General features: G+C 33.6%; 1 protein-coding gene and 1 long non-coding RNA gene across 2 annotated transcripts; both read right to left on the bottom strand.

The window, feature by feature from the left end:
• Nucleotides 1-6,509: 6,509 nt before the first annotated feature.
• On the bottom strand, nucleotides 6,510-8,049 carry LOC130591092 (uncharacterized). The gene is made up of 4 exons (XM_057394005.1): nucleotides 7,729-8,049; nucleotides 7,085-7,630; nucleotides 6,934-7,020; nucleotides 6,510-6,698 (listed from the first exon to the last, which is right to left on the bottom strand). The coding sequence occupies exons 1-4, from the start codon at nucleotides 8,047-8,049 to the stop codon at nucleotides 6,510-6,512; spliced, it is 1,143 nt and encodes a 380-aa protein (XP_057249988.1).
• Nucleotides 8,050-11,855: 3,806 nt separating this feature from the next.
• Nucleotides 11,856-13,731, bottom strand: LOC130590967 (uncharacterized). The gene is made up of 2 exons (XR_008968857.1): nucleotides 13,062-13,731; nucleotides 11,856-12,003 (listed from the first exon to the last, which is right to left on the bottom strand). It is a non-coding gene; the product is annotated as an uncharacterized LOC130590967 (long non-coding RNA).
• Between the last annotated feature and the right edge of the window lie 4,693 nt (nucleotides 13,732-18,424).

Raw genomic sequence — 18,424 nt, 5'->3', positions numbered from 1 at the left:
TTAAAAGATAAGTAAATGTAAACATTTAAAAGAACTTAGATACATGTAAGTTCCTTACCAACGCATTATTCCCGTTGCTTTTTTACACCTTGAATTGCATGTTATAGTTGTAGCACTTCCACAATGTAATGAAGATATACCTAATATAATAAAAATGTAGGGACATATAAAATAATGGGATTTATAAAAATTATTTTCAAACAAACAAAGAAAATTTATAATGATATTAATAGTGATATACAATTACCATAATTCCTTGTGACAACTAATCCACAAATAAGGCAACTGATTGAATCTTTAAGGTTGTCCAATGCATTGGGACCAAATATAAAATGGCTTGAGATAGTCAACATAACTGCCATGCAACTAATTCATAGTACATGGAAATCATCATTTTACATTAAAAAAAAGAATAGATCCAATAAACATATTGTGATAAGTAAAAAAAATATTACCTTCTATCAATTAGTGCAATATTTTGTAGGTATGTCACTCCATCTTTGGCCAAGGTGATAGAACTCGCGTATACAATGATACCTAGCATTAATAAAAATTAGGCTAAGTAATTATTTTAATGCATTTAAAGTAGAATAATGATACCACTGATATTGTAATAGTTACCTACTTATAAGCATGATTTTAACATCTGTAAGGTTGTTAATTTTGCAAAGGCTAATGACTCTTTTGGATGTAGGGAGTCTTTGATTGTTTGCTTTCATTTTTGAACTATAAAATAATTAGGATTTTATGTTTTGACACTCTCCTTAAAAAATAAGGTGAAAGATATGGACTATGTAGAGGTGATTATATTTGCATAAATCAAGTAATTTTAATGGGTAGATTAAATCATAAATTCACCTAATTTAGGGGATTTTAATTGATGCATTAAAAAAATAGCATTTAAAAAAATATCTAGATTCAACCGGCAATTAAAAATAGCATTAAAAATTTACCAAACTTGACAATGATCATGGAACTAATTAGGCATGATTTGGTGAGATTTGAACGACAGTTATATGGTGAGGTCAATGCCCATAGCAACCACGTTGCCACTTGTGCAAGAAATAGGTTGTGCTGACATGGCATAAAATTCATTTACACTTGACATGTGGATGAAAGAGATGTGGACATGACACGTAGGCAAATTTTTCTAGGTTTATATATATATATATATATATATATATATATATATATATATATATATATATATATATATATATATATATATATATATATATATATATATATATATATATATATATATATATATATATATATATATATAGAAGTGAGTTCATATGAGAATGCATACTTATATGAGAAATGAGAATGAATTTTACACGCTATAACTCTTATGAAACAGTGATGTAACTCTAATGAAAAAGTGATGTAACTCCAAAAACGAAATATTTGAATTTTCAAAATTCAAAAAGAACAAAAAAAATTTTGAATTCAAAATTTTTTAGAGGGTTATAACTCTAATGAATAAGTGTTGTAATTCTAAACCAATCGTATGATTGAGATTCATTCTCATTTCTCATGTAAGGAGCATTCTCATGTGATCTTGCATATATATATATATATATATATATATATATATATATATATATATATATATATATATATATAGACTAGGTTTTAAACCATGCAAAATGCACGGAATTTTTTTTATTTATAAATTTTATGATTTTATAATGTTTAATTTCTCCCAAAATCATGGGATGAATACTAGATCGTGATTTAAATTTTTTATGATCATATTGTTTATTAGGAATATTTTAAAACTGACTTATAACCCGTGCATTCAATGACTGATGTAGTTAATATTTTCGTGCGACGTTGACTGAAAAAGTCTCTGCTCTACCCATTGCTTCACATTGAGGATCAAATAAAATCACAATTCGCTCCATTATTGGGATTCAATCATGCAACCACTTCTTTTCCTACTTTCCACAGTCCCTCTCACCCCCACTCTTTTGTTGTATTGAGATCTCGTGATCTTTATCACAAATAAAATTTCAAACCCTAATACTGGTAACTCTTGATATGACTAACTGAACCCATGTAAATCACAAACCAAAAATGGAGATTTAAAACATAGCTAGAATTGTTATATTTAATTGAACCTTTCTCCTGAATTTGGGCAATGTCATATTTAAATAAAATGGAGATTTATTCGTAACATTGCTACATTCGATCAATTGAATCTTATGTTATTAAAGAAAAAAAGTTCTCGTTCAATACCAGATTTATTCGAAAAAAGTTATCCAAAAAGTTTGACCACAGACTCATCAAACTTTAAGACATCTCATGCTTACATAGAGATGCCATATACCAGTTAAGATAGCATATTATTCCTAGCGAATTTTAAATATTACGATGTGATATTTTGTACAATGAAAGGGGTCCCATTGTTATTATACTAAACTTTAAGACATCTCATGCTTGTTGTTACAATTAGGCTACCCTCCTTTAAGTTTTACAAACCTCATGAGCCAAGTAAAAGTTAACTTTTGTTGAGAATTTGTTATCTTTCTTTATCTATTTATATATTGGCTAATTCATTTTTTAGTTGATAGTTTAATATTAGGTGTTAGTACATAAGATGTTTATTCTTTTGTGCAAGCTAAGTGTTAGCACATAAGATGTTTATTCTTTTATGCAAGCTAAGTGTTAATACATAAGATGTTTATTTTTATGTTATACATGAGGTGCTAATATCAATTATTATTGATTTTATCGTGGATCGTGTTTTGTATTGCTAATCACATTGTAACTCACTAATAATTATTGTCGTTTTATGGGATACATCGTAGTCTTTGTAATATGATGGCCCACGATTTTATAGTTTGCAATGAACTTATAATTTTGATGGTATATGGATATGTGGTCAACGATCTTATAATTTGAACTTTTAAAAAAAAATCTATAATACAACTTATTGTATGATTAATATATACGTCCCTTGGTAAACTTTAAGTTTAATATTATAATCTGTTAAGACTTTTGTTTTTGGGTTTAAGAAGAGAGTACAACATGTTCATTTAAATAGTTGTAATACCTTAAGTAGTACCTAAAATATCAGCTTCTTGCTATAAGTTTATTTCTTAATTAGTGCCAAAATATATGATTAGTAACTAAAATACCGAATTTAGGGGATATGAATTTTTATTTAGTTTCTAAAATACCGTATTTAGGGGATATGCTTTTTTTAATTAGTGCCTAAAATATCGGATTTAGGAGATATATTTTTTTTGGCAGTTTTATGATGCATAAGTAATTACTAATTAATAGCAATCGAATCCTAAAATTTAGTTGATTTACATTCCATAACAGAGAACTTTCTTAAATAGCTTTTCAATTATACGCCTAAAAAAAAAAGTAATGTATAACAGAAATATTTAAACACAAATACACGTGGCAAAAAATTGTAAAAGATATTACAAAGGATTGCTTTATAGTATTATATAGATGTGAGAACAAAATATATGTTTAGAACATGCACAACACTTTTTAGAACATATTCAATACTTTTAGAACACTAGTTGTCGGCTCCCCGAAGATTGCACAATTAACCGGTGAAATGATTGCTTAATTATCTTGGTGCCAGTTTTTTTTTTTTTGGGAAAAACTCGCTACAATTTGGTTCCTATCTCTTTTTCTTTTGGTCTTCACGACTCTTTTACTCCTCTAGTCTTCTTCTTTTCTTTTGTTTTTTTTTTTCTTTTTTCTTTCTTTGGCATCCTTGTGGATTCCTTTTTAGAATCTTCCTGTTATAGTGTTTCCAATTCTCACGTTCAACTTAGATGGAAGCCTTTTATAATTCTCTTGTTTTTCCTATAATAAAAAAAACACAACTTGTTAAGCTAATTATTTGGTATAACATAATATGAAAATATATATCCACAATTTAAGAAAAGTAGGGAAAAATATAAAAATAACATATAAAGGACAAATATCAGACTAAAATTATAACTTATTACACACTTATCAAATTTCTCCACACTTAGGCTTTAATCACCCTCAAACAAAATACTACTAAAATAAATTTTTTTAAAAAAACTATACTCGGAAAGCAATAAACCTAACTCACTGTCAAATTTGATATGTGTCTTTAAGTACACAAATTAAGGATTTGTAATAATACCTATCTTAACCTCAAAAATATAAACATAGTAAAGGATAAGTAGGGTCGAACTCAAGGAGAGACTAACTAATTCACTAAAATCAAAGTTTAACTAAGTTTGGAATACAAATATTATATACAAAGTTACACTATTTGTAACACCCCCAAATTTCTCTCTTTATAAAGAATATATTTTAATATAAACACTTGAGAAACTTGAGAGTATTACCGCCACGTGATAACGTTAAAGGCTAAAACTACTAACTACTAAATTAACAATGCAGCGGAATTAATAAAATAACTTCTCTTTATTGATAAATAAAAATTTATTATTGTTTCAACTAAGACAAAGGGAAATATAAAACATAATGACTACTAACTAAGCTATGTAGTAATCCTCACTAGCTCCCCATATGTAGTATGCATCAGTCAACCTGAAAAATCTGCTCACCAAAAGGATCATCACAGGGACAAAGCCATAAAACAAACAAAACAAAATGCGTGTCAGTAAAAATACTGAGTACATGTATATGCGGAAACTTAAACACTCTATTAAACATTCAAAAGAATATTCATATAAACCTTTCTTGAATACTTATAAATTCCTTGGATACTTGTATACTATAAAGTATATAACTTTAATAAAACTCCTTTTTCCTTGCCTAAGTACCTTTCCTAAAGTGTGCACACCCCCCAAGTTTAGTATTCCTTACTGAGTCTATTACGAGGGGAACTACCTTGTCCACATGACTTATACAAAAAGTACATGGGTAAAATATAATAGCTACCGTTCTTGCTAATAAATAACAAGCCGTGGCCTCTTTATAATTGTGATCATAAAAGATCATATAACTAAGAAAAATCTTTCGGAAATAATCCTCCTTTAAAAGAATAGTAATTCTTTTATAAAACTTTAGCCATATAAAAGACATAATATTAATAACTTGCTCATATCAAATAATCTTTCTTTGTAAATAATAATAATAGTACTTATAATTTTAGCCCAATAGTGGCGTAATATAGCGACTTGTTCACAAAATCCTTGAAACTAATTTTACCATACTCTAAGATTTGTAAATTGATGAGATCATAAGTCAAACTAACAATGTAATCTGAGCACTATAATGTTGTACTACTATGCTATATCGACGCATGGAATTTCACAAAAGTTCATGAGCAGGTAACTAAGACAAGTGTGCATTAATAAGTTTTAAAGATCAATTACATGATCTAACTTTTAGAATAATAACAGGTTTCAAAGTCCAAAAAGATGTACTACTAGATCCTTCTAAAAAAAACGGTTACGTAATATAACATTAGACTAATAGCAAGAACTACTAACATGCTTATGGTAAGTTTATAAATTTAACGCATTCATCAAAACTCATAAATTAAAGTTAATAATAAAACTCATAAAAACATGTCTTTTAATCCACACTAATAACCCTATAAACATGATACTAGGTATGCAGAATAATATATAGAAATCTACATATACACGCACCTTCAAAATAATAACTAATAGGGAGGAAAATAGAGAAGGTAGGCTAAGAGGGAGAGAGAGTTTAAACTTGAGAAAATAGATTTATTCCTCAAATTTGGTGTGTAGAATATGGTGGGTGGAGACCCCTATTTATACTAGTTGGGGTAAATAGGATAAGAATAGGAATAGGAACTAAAAGATAGATTTTTGAGAAAGATAATTAATGTTAGCTAGGATAAAATATCTTTTATGATAATATAGGTAGAATAGAGGAATATTCCACAAGATAAATAGTCTAGATGCTAATTAACCAAAAGATAAACAACCAAATAACCAAAAGATAACAAATAACCAAGTAGGCAACTAATCACAAACTTCACGCTGTGCGTGAGTTTGCTTTGTGATAAAGTTTTTTTTTTTATTTTTTTATTTATTTTTTTTTTTTTTCTTTTATAAACCTTTTGTAAATTCTTTTTGAAATTTCTTTTTAAAATATCTTCTAACTACTTGGATTACAAGTTATAAACTTAGGCCCAGTATATAATTTGGGCTAGAATTTATTTGAAAACCCATAATTTAATACAAAGGCCTATTTAAAGCCTTAATAATTAATAAAAGCCTTTTTAGTATATAAAACCTTTTAAAAATATAACTAATAACTTACTAAAAATACGGAGTATTACAGACTACCCCCCTTAAAAGAAGTTTCGTCCTCGAAACTTAATGCAAGCAATGCAAGAGACAAAGCAAGTAAGACACTATACCACCAACTTCCTATAAAAGTAAGTTGATTCTCATAATAGCTCATAAAAATCCAAACAATATGGTTCTAAGTCAAACGCGCGAAACTCTATCGCATTCTACCCCCGTAAAAGGAGTTACGTCCCCGTAACTCTACTACTAACCTTCTGCAAACAACTCTGGATATTTCTTTCGCATGTCAGCCTCTGCTTCCCATGTTGCTTCTTCAGACTTCTGATTAGACCAGAGCACCTTAACAATTTTAACATCCTTATTCCGGGTACTTCTAACCTTACTGTCTAAAATCTTAATAGGCCTTTCTTCATAAGACAAGTTCATCAATTTGAACTGTTTCAGGTTGCAACACATGCGATTTATCTGGGATATACCGTCTCAACTGGGATATATGGAACACATTATGAACACGGCTTAATTCACTGGGTAGTGCTAGCCTATAGGCCACTTTTCCAACTCTATCCAATATTTCATATGGGCCTATAAACTTAGGGCTGAGCTTCCCTTTCTTTCCAAACCTCATCACACCCTTCATTGGTGATACTTTCAAAAGCACTTTTTCGCCCACTTCATATTCTTCTTCCCTACGCTTCAGATCAGCGTAACTTTTCTGACGATCTTGGGCTGCCTTAATCTTTCCTTGGATCATCTTAACCTGTTGCACGGTCTCTTCAATCAATTCAGGCCAAGTACAACTGTTTCACTTATATCGTTCCAACATAATGGGCTTCTACATTTCTACCATATAAAGCCTCGAATGGTGCCATGCCTATACTTGAATGATAACTGTTATTGTAGGAGAACTCTATCAAATCGAGATGATCTTCCCATGAACCCTGATATTCCATGACACAAGCTCTTAACATATCTTCTAAGGTTTGTATGGTCCTTTCAGTCTGACCATCAGTGGCTGGGTGAAAAGCAGTACTCATTAATAGCTTCGAACCAAAGGCTTGCTGTAGCTTCTGCCAGAAGTTAGACAAAAATCTGGAATCTCGATCAGACACAATATCTTTCGGTACTCCATGTATTCTCAATACATGCTTGATATAGGCCTTAGCTAGTTGATCCATCGACCATGTTGCCTTCATAGGTATGAACACTGCAGACTTGGTCAACCTATCGACAATTACCCATATCGTATCATTCCCAGATTTACCCTTAGGTAAAGCAACAACGAAATCCATCGAAATGGAATCCCACTTCCATCCTGGCACATCTAAAGGTTGGACTTTTCCTTGGGGTCTTTTATGTTCACTCTTCACCTTTTGACATGTTAAGCATTTGGAAACAAATTCAGCTATGTCCAACTTCATACGAGCCCACCAAAAATTCTTCTTTAAATCCTTATACAACTTATCACCCCTGGGTGCATCGAATATGGAGAATTATGACCTTCCTCCATGATTTTCAATTTCAAATCTTCACAAGCTTCGGGTATACACCACCTTCCTTCCATTCTTAAACTTCCATCTTCATGAATTTCGAAGTCTCCAGCATGACCCTCCCTCACCTTTTCCTTTATTTTTTTCATCTTTTCATCTTTTAATTGAGCTTCCCTAATTTGATCAAACATCGAGGGTTGCAGGGTCAATGCACTAAACATTTTCTCTACTTCTCCATATTGCATAACTTCAAGATTCATCTTCTGAAAGTCTAAACACAGTTGATCTGCCACCACCATAGTGCTTAAGGTATGACTTGTCTTCCTACTCAAGGCATCTGCCACTACATTGGCTTTCCCTTCATGGTATTGGATATCCAAATCGTAGTCTTTTATGAATTCTAACCATCTCCTTTGCCTCATATTCAAATCCTTTTGGGTGAAAATGTATTTCAAACTCTTGTGATCTGTGTATATCTTACATGTCACCCCATACAAATAATGACGCCAAATCTTTAAAGCAAAGACTATTGCGGCTAACTCTAAGTCATGAGTAGGGTAGTTGACTTCATATGGTTTTAGTTGTCTTGATGCATAAGCAATGACTCTTCTATTTTGCATTAAAACACACCCTAGACCATGTTTAGATGCATCACTATATACTTCATAAGTATCACTCCCATCAGGCAAGGATAACACAGGGGCTGTGGTTAGTCTTTCCTTTAGGATGGTGAAGGCTTTCTCAATTCTGGGCTCCAAATAAACTTGGACTCCTTCTTCATAAGGTTGGCATTGGTCGGGCTATTTTCGAGAAATCCTTAACAAAACGTCTGTAATAACCTGCCAGACCTAGAAAACTTCTTATATCAGTCACATTCTTTGGAGTAGGCCACTCACTAACGGCTTCAATCTTTGCTGGATCAACGGCAACACCCTCTTTAGATATGACGTGGCCTAGAAATGCCACTTTTTCCAACCAAAACTCACACTTCGAAAACTTTGCATACAATTGCTTCTGCTGGAGGGTTGACAAAATTATTCGGGTGTTTTCATGCTCTTCTTTATTCTTAGAGTAAACCAATATATCATCTATAAATACTACCACAAATTGGTCTAAGAATGGCTTAAAAATTCTATGCATGAGATCCATAAACACTGCTGGCGCATTAGTCAATCCAAAAGGCATTACTGTAAACTCATAATGGCCATAACGTGTCCTAAAAGCGGTCTTAGCAATGTCCTTATCAGCAATTCTTAACTGATGATACCCTGACCTTAAGTCAATCTTAGAGAAAATTCCAGCTCCTTTCAGTTGGTCAAACAAATCATCGATCCTTGGGAGAGGATACTTATTCTTGATGGTCACTTGTTAACTCACGGTAGCATGCACAACCTTAGACTACCATCCTTCTTCTTTACAAACAAGACAGGCGCACCCCATGGGGATACACTGGCCTTACGTAGCCCTTCCTAATAACTCTTCTAATTGGGTCTTAAGCTCATTCATTTCAGCTGGAGCCATACGATATGGTGCTTTAGATATTGGGCCAGTTCCAGGCATTAGGTCTATGGTGAACTCCACTCCCTTATTGGAGGCATTCCAGGGATTTCTTCTGGAAAGACATCCATGAATTCATTCTACAGGAAAGATTCTCTCATCTTTTCTCCTTCTACTTCAACTTTGTATACTACACAAGTAAAGTGGATACCCCTTTCTTATATAAGTTCTTGAGTTGGTCTAGCAGAAATCATTCTTGGACTGGGCTTCTGACTGATTTTTCTATAGGTTACTTTGACTCCTTTTGGGCCTTTCAACGTCACTTTTTGGGCTCTGCAGTTTCTATTTGGGCTTTGAATTTTCCCAACCAATCCATTCCCATAACGACATCTAGGTCATCTAACTCAAATTCAATCAAGTCTGAAGGAAATTCTACCCCTGCTATAGTCACTAAGACATCTCTATATAGCTTAGAAACGTTAATGACATCTCCAGAAGGTATGACTATATCCATGCTTTAAGTTCGGGTTTTCCCAACTTAAGTTTTCCACTAAGGTTTTCGAAATAAAAGAGTGAGAAGCTCCTGAATCAAATAAATCTTAACTGGAATAGAAGAGATGAAGAAAGTACCAGTCACTACACCTGCAGTCGTTTCAGCCTCACGATTGCTCATGACAAACCTCGACCTTGATTATTTGTCTTAGCCTGATTGTCTCCTTTGTTCCCATTCTTAGGAGGAACACGATTATGGGTCACCACTTGCTGTTGGAGTCCTTTGTTCCCATTACCTCCCTGATTCTGGGTCGGCTTAGGATTTGCTGATGCCGAGTCTTTCTGGAAGCACTCATATTCTCTATGGCCTAACTTGCTACAGATCCTACAAGTTACCAGATTTCCTTCACAGTCCCTTCCTGGGTGGTTTCTTGGACATCTTTTGCAGTAGTAGACTATCTTGGACTTTCCATTTTCAGATTGACTACGATTGTTGTTATTCCCATTACTTTTATCATTATTTCCTTGCTTGAATCCCCCATTAGTCTTTTGACGCTTATCTCCACCTTGAAATCCATTACTAGACCCCTTCCTTTTATCTCCAGGATTCACTTCCAACTCTCTTCCCTTGATCCCGAATAGATGGGCAGCTCTCCCATACACTTCCTCAAGGCTATTAAAGTTAGCCCCTCCCAATTTCCCTTGAATGGACAAGGTCAACCCTTGCTCAAATCGTTGAGCCTTCAAAACTTCAGTTGGAACCATTTCAGGTGCAAACCTCATTTAACTCTAAAACTTAGAGTAGTACTCATTGACAGTCATGGTCCCCATCCTTAGGTTGGTAAACTCTAGGCACTTCTTTTTCCTTAAGTGAGGTGGGTAAAACTTGGTTCTCAAGCTTCCTTAAATTGCTCCCACCCAAAATCCTCTTGAGTCGCTAAAGACTCCTTCCTTTGGGACCACCATAAATCAGCTTCCTCTCTTAGATAGTATGTAGCATTGTTGATTTTCAACTCATCATCACACCTAACAGCAGTAAACAGTTTATCAAACTCTCTAATCCAGTTCTCAAGACTGGCTGGGTCCTCTTTTCCATCATAGACAGGTGGATTCCTAGAGGCTACTTTCTTAAACACCTCGCCAGCTAGGTCAGGTTCTTGTTGACGGTTCAGTTGAGAAGTCATAGCCTTAGCCAAATTCTTGGTCAGAGAGGTCAACTCCTTAAGAGTTGCTCGAGTTTTGGATCTACTTCCGGGTCTACTGGCCATTTCTTCCTGAGTAAGGAACAAACTACTTATTAAGTGATCCTACTAAATTTGTAATTCATACAACAATCATGATTCATAATATGATTGACAAATTGCACATAACATAAAAAGAATAAACTAGACTTTTATTCATTAATCCTTGAAAAGGAATGCTAACATTTATAAGGAGTAGTAGTCTAATTACAGAACTACTAATTATTCAAGCTACTAAAAAAAATCTCCTTCCTTATGAAAAGTAATAATATTTTCATATTTCGCTAGACAGAATGTCATACAATTATCATAAGAACAATAATCGAGAAAAATTTCAAACTATTTGTTTTTCGAAAATTTAAGTATATATAATATGTATAATGAGTTTTTATTTCGAATACAGGTTTTTCGTGTATGGAAAAATTAATCGAGGGAGTTCCCAGGAAAGAGAGGTGCGGCACATGCGGCCAACTTAAGTACCAAGTCTTTCCTTAGCCAGAACTTTCCTCAGAAAAATAAAGCCACACACTTATTCCTTTCTTCAAAATAAATAAATTGGAAAATATTTATATTTGGAAATATAACTTTATTTATGCAAATAAAATGCATATAACTTTATTTATGCAAATAAAATGCAAAAAATTTATGCACTAAAATGCGAAACTCTAACTTATATGCCCTTCCTAAATCTACCCAGACTCTCATTAATAAACCTAAAGGCTCTTGATACCACTTTGTAACACCCCAAATTTCTCTCTTTATAAAGAATATATTTTAATATAAACACTTGAGAAACTTGAGAGTATTACCGCCACGTGATAACGTTAAAGGCTAAACTACTAACTACTAAATTAACAATGCAGCGGAATTAATAAAATAACTTCTCTTTATTGATAAATAAAAATTTATTATTGTTTCAACTAAGACAAAGGGAAATATAAAACATAATGACTACTAAACTAAGCTATGTAGTAATCCTCACTAGCTCCCCATATGTAGTATGCATCAGTCAACCTGAAAAATCTGCTCACCAAAAGGATCATCACAGGGACAAAGCCATAAAACAAACAAAACAAAATGCGTGTCAGTAAAAATACTGAGTACATGTATATGCGGAAATTAAACACTCTATTAAACATTCAAAAGAATATTCATATAAACCTTTCTTGAATACTTATAAATTCCTTGGATACTTGTATACTATAAAGTATATAACTTTAATAAAACTCCTTTTTCCTTGCCTAAGTACCTTTCCTAAAGTGTGCACACCCCCCAAGTTTAGTATTCCTTACTGAGTCTATTACGAGGGAAACTACCTTGTCCACATGACTTATACAAAAAGTACATGGGTAAAATATAATAGCTACCGTTCTTGCTAATAAATAACAAGCCGTGGCCTCTTTATAATTGTGATCATAAAAGATCATATAACTAAGAAAAATCTTTCGGAAATAATCCTCCTTTAAAAGAATAGTAATTCTTTTATAAAACTTTAGCCATATAAAAGACATAATATTAATAACTTGCTCATATCAAATAATCTTTCTTTGTAAATAATAATAATAGTACTTATAATTTTAGCCCAATAGTGGCGTAATATAGCGACTTGTTCACAAAATCCTTGAAACTAATTTTACCATACTCTAAGATTTGTAAATTGATGAGATCATAAGTCAAACTAACAATGTAATCTGAGCACTATAATGTTGTACTACTATGCTATATCGACGCATGGAATTTCACAAAGTTCATGAGCAGGTAACTAAGACAAGTGTGCATTAATAAGTTTTAAAGATCAATTACATGATCTAACTTTTAGAATAATAACAGGTTTCAAAGTCCAAAAAGATGTACTACTAGATCCTTCTAAAAAAACGGTTACGTAATATAACATTAGACTAATAGCAAGAACTACTAACATGCTTATGGTAAGTTTATAAATTTAACGCATTCATCAAAACTCATAAATTAAAGTTAATAATAAAACTCATAAAAACATGTCTTTTAATCCACACTAATAACCCTATAAACATGATACTAGGTATGCAGAATAATATATAGAAATCTACATATACACGCACCTTCAAAATAATAACTAATAGGGAGGAAAATAGAGAAGGTAGGCTAAGAGGGAGAGAGAGTTTAAACTTGAGAAAATAGATTTATTCCTCAAATTTGGTGTGTAGAATATGGTGGGTGGAGACCCCTATTTATACTAGTTGGGGTAAATAGGATAAGAATAGGAATAGGAACTAAAAGATAGATTTTTGAGAAAGATAATTAATGTTAGCTAGGATAAAATATTTTTATGATAATATAGGTAGAATAGAGGAATATTCCACAAGATAAATAGTCTAGATGCTAATTAACCAAAAGATAAACAACCAAATAACCAAAAGATAACAAATAACCAAGTAGGCAACTAATCACAAACTTCACGCTGTGCGTGAGTTTGCTTTGTGATAAAGTTTTTATTTTTATTTTTTTTATTTATTTTTTTTTTTTTTCTTTTATAAACCTTTTGTAAATTCTTTTTGAAATTTCTTTTTAAAATATCTTCTAACTACTTGGATTACAAGTTATAAACTTAGGCCCAGTATATAATTTGGGCTAGAATTTATTTGAAAACCCCATAATTTAATACAAAGGCCTATTTAAAGCCTTAATAATTAATAAAAGCCTTTTTAGTATATAAAACCTTTTAAAAAAATATAACTAATAACTTACTAAAAATACGGAGTATTACACTATTATTTACGCTATGTACATATATACGAGTGAAGGGGGATTTCGTTGATAAGAACTACTTAAACTAATTAAAAAGACTGCTAACCTACTATTTACAAGTAACGACAAGCAAGTTGACAACGTTTTAATTCGATCATTGAGTAACTAAAGACATATTAGTTTCTTCTTACCTTTATTACAGTCTCCTTCAATATACAAATTAGCATTTAGGTTGAAGAATCAATGCCACGATCTATTCGATATTTTGCTCACTAGAAACCTAGAATCTTGCTAAAATAGAACCAACCCCAATGAACTTGTTATATTAGATCAATTCATTTACTTAATAGAACTAAGATATGAGCCACTCACACTAGCTATATTAAGTCATTAACTCTAATCGACTATTAAACGCCGTGCCGAATAGCAATTTAGCATAGTTTAAATAATTCATACATGTAATCGTGCACTACTACAAGTATAAAGATTAAACTTTGTAATTCAAACAAATGAACACATGAATTGAATAAATACCAAACTCAATAATGAAATAAAATCAAACTTAGCGTCCAATCGACGAAACACAAATCAGGAAATTCAAAAATAATACTTCATTCAATTAATCCAAGTATAAACAACATTTACAATGGAATGATGAACTGAATGATAATCTGGATAATGTTGTGGATCCTGAAGTGGAGGAATTGAATTTTGGAAAAGGTGGAAGTGAAGTAAATCAATTGAAAGTTGATAATCCGATCAAAATTGAATTGGAGGATATTCAATCTGAGATTGATTATTGGAATTCAGCTGTTCTGGGGTATGTAGCAGGGGCGAATCCACCTATTAATGTGATGGATGGTTTTTGCCGAAGAATTTGGAGGAATGAAGGCGTAGACAAGGTAGTGATGGTCAAATTTGGCGTTTATTTGATAAGATTCAAATCAATGGAGAAGCGTGATTTGATCCTAAACAGTGATATGCCATTTTTTGACAAGAAGCCTATGTTCCTCAAGCCATGGTCACCTGATCTGGAGATTCATAAGGATGACCTCAAGACTGTCCCTACATGGGTGAGGGTGAAGTTGGAGTTTAAGTATTGGGGTGAACGAAGTCTATTCAAGATTGTGGGAGGTTTAGGGAAGCCTGTAAAAGTGGATATGGCTACTAAGAATAGAGACAGATTGACCTATGCTAGAGTACTGATTGAAATGAGTATAGATCATGAATTCCCTAACCAACTGGTTTTTATAAATGAGAAAGGCATTGAGGTGTGTGTGGAGGTGGAATATGAATGGAAGCCCATAAAATGTAATAGATGTCAACTAATGGGACATCATGCGAAGGAATGTAGGAAGAAAGTGGAGACAGAAAAGGCTCAGAAAAAAGTTTGGATACCTAAGCAAACTATCAGAGAGCCTGTAGCTGAAAGAAAGGAGGAGGAAAATGATGAATATAAGAGTCCTAGTAAGGCTGTGAAAACTATTACACCAGCTGTTGCTGCTGTTGAAGTGCATAATGCTTTTTCTGTTTTAGTTGTGGATGAGTGCTCAGATAGAATGGAGGTGACACACATGGAGGATGAAAAAGAAGAAACAGAAACAGGTATTCAAAAGGAAACAGAAAGAAATGAGGGAGGTGGAAACTTCCCTATCCAAAATGGATAGTGTAGTGGTTTGGAATGTGAGAGGTGTAAACAGCCTACAGAAGCAACAAAGTGTTAGGAATTTTCTTAACACTCAAGCTGTGGGTGTTGTATGCCTCTTGGAGACAAAGGTGAAGCCTATCAACATGGGTTCACTCTACAAAAATGTGTTTCAGGGTTGGTGCTTTACTTCCAACTCAAAGTGTCATAAAGGTGGGAGAATAGTGGTTGCTTGGAACCCTATGTCTTTTTCAGTAGATTTTGGTCTCATGACAAGCCAAATAGTTCACTGTGTGATAACCTCTATCCAGAATAAAAACATTTGTTCCAGGTGTAGCTTTGTGTATGGACATAATGAGGCAACAAAAAGGGGGGATCTCTGGATGGATTTGAGAAAGATAGCAAGTAAGAACAATAATCCCTGGATGGCAGTGGGGGATTTTAATTGTGTGCTGAATACTGATGAAAGGGTAGGCTCTTTGGTAACAAGTAGAGAAACTGCTGATTTCAGGAGCTGTGTGTTTGATTGTGAGCTTAGTGACCTCAAAGGTGTGGGTCAGTTTTATACCTGGAGTAATAAGCAGCAAGGTGTTGACAGAGTATTCTGCAAATTGGATAGAGCCCTTATTGGTGGGAGTTGGTCTAAGAAATTTCCTGAAGCAGAAGTGAGATATATTCCTGAAGGAAGTTTTGATCATACTCCTTTAGTAATTAGATTGATTCAGGATTCACAAAAATGAGAAGGCCTTTTAAGTATTTTAGAATCTGGAGAGAATTGGAAGGATATGATCAGGCTATCAATACTATTTGGAGTGACCAGGTGAGTGGGTCGAAAATGTATGCAGTTGTCATCAAGATGAAAGCTACAAAGAAGGCAATAAAAGCTCTCAATAGAGATTCTATGAACCTTCAAGTTCAAGACAATGAAGCTTTGAAGAATTTAATGGATTGTCAGCAACTGTTGCAAACTGATATCCATAACTCAGAACTGAGATTGCAAGAACAAAAAGCCTCTGATAAGTACAAGAGAATTCACAAGCAGTATGTGGATTACCTGAGACAAAAGGCCATGGCAGCTTGGATAAAGGATGGTGATGACAACACAAGGTTATTTCATCAAGCAATCAAGCAAAGGAGGATGCAGAATAATATATACAGCATCAGTGACAAGGAGGGTAATTGGGCTGATAAACCTGATATGATTCAGAAAGCCTTCCTGGAGTATTACTTGCAACTCTTGGGTACAACTATGGAGAATAGGAAGTCAGTTGTGCAGGAGATAATTGAATTTGGGAACTGTGTTGATATTGAAGATCATGAAGATCTTATTACACTTGTTCTGCCTGAAGAAGTTAAGCAAGCACTGTTCTCTATTCCAGGGGACAAATCTCCTGGTAGTGATGGATTTGGGTCCCATTTCTTCAGAGATAACTGGGAGCAGATTGGTGATCAGGTAACTCAAGCTGTCATTTATTTTTTCCATAGTGGAATTTTGAAGGAAATAAATGCTATAGTTTTAGCCCTTATTCCCAAATGTAAGGTGCCAAATTCTGTTGTTGATTTTCGTCCCATTGCTTGTTGCAATGTGATATATAAGATTATTTCAAAAGTCCTTTGTATGAGATTGAGCCCTATACTTCCTAAGATTGTTGCTGATAATCAGGGAGCCTTCATTCAAGGAAGGAACATAGTGAATAACATAATGATATGCCAGGATCTCTTGAAAGGGTATGGTAGGAAAGGTTGTAGACCTAGCTGTTTGATAAAAATGGATATGAGGAAGGCCTATGATACTATTGAATGGGAATTTGTGAGAGAAATGATGACTAGTTTAAATTTTCCTCAGAAGTTCATTGATTGGGTGATGACATGTGTTACTAGTACTAGTTGTTCTCTGATGATAAATGGAAACCTCTTTGGATTTTTTCATCCTAAGAGAGGGCTCAGACAGGGTGATCCCATTTCACCTCTGTTATTTGTCATTTGCATGGAGTACATGAGTAGGATAATAAAGTTTATAGGGATGAAAAATGGATTCAGGTTTCATCACAGGTGTAAATTACTTCACCTAAATCATCTGGTATTTGCTGATGATGTCCTACTATTTTGCAAAGGAGAGTTTGTTTCTACTTATATGCTTCTGCAAGGATTCAAGCTATTCTCAGACACATCTGGCCTTTGTGTAAATAGGAATAAAACTGCAGTGTACACAGCAGGTATGGAGGAGGAGGAGGTTAAAAGAATTCTTGATGTCTCTGGGTTTGTTCTGGGTCAGCTCCCCTTTACTTACCTAGGCATGCACATTTGTTCATCAAGAATTAGTAATGCAGCTTGCAATGCTCTTTGTGATAAAATGATAAGCATAATTAAAATTTGGAGCTCTAGGCATCTTTCCTATGCAGCTAGAGTCCAATTAGTAAATTTTGTATTGATGAGTCTACATACATACTGGGGGGAGATTATTGTTATTCCCAAGGGTGTGATTAAGAAGATAATGGAGGTCTGTAGGGCCTTCTTATGGAGTGGAGAATATTATAGTACTAAGCCTGGAAATGTGGATTGGAACACTACTTGTCTACCTAAAAGAGCAAGAGGTCTGCCGTCTGGGTTTTCGAAGAATAGAGAAATGGAACCAAGCTGCTCTTGGAAAATTGATTTGGGATATTGCAAAGAAAGAAGATTCTCTTTGGATCAGATGGGTTAATGCTGTGTATGTGAAGAATTCAGATTGGTGGACCTACAAGGCCCCAAGTAATGCCAGTTGGTACTGGAAAAGCATTTGTGATGTTAAAGATAAAATCAAGGCTAGTATAGACATACCAGTAATCATGCAAACTCAAAGATATCAGATCATCAAGATATATAAGCTTCTGGTGGGTGAACATCCTAGATGCTTCTGGGATAAGCTTGTGTGGTGCAGATTTGCAATCCCTAAGCATAACTTCATTTGCTGGCTGGCTGTGAGGAAGAGAATCTATACAAAAGATATATTGAAACAATAGAGGATTATTGATGATGATGAATGTGCAATCTGTCAGAGACAGGTTGAAACTCATAACCACTTACTTTTTC

This window comes from Beta vulgaris, chromosome 4 (genome assembly GCF_026745355.1).
Source record: "Beta vulgaris subsp. vulgaris cultivar EL10 chromosome 4, EL10.2, whole genome shotgun sequence".
Lineage (NCBI taxonomy): Eukaryota > Viridiplantae > Streptophyta > Magnoliopsida > Caryophyllales > Amaranthaceae > Beta > Beta vulgaris.
The sequence above is the reverse complement of the archived record's forward strand: the minus strand, read 5'-3'. Positions and strand labels throughout refer to the sequence as shown.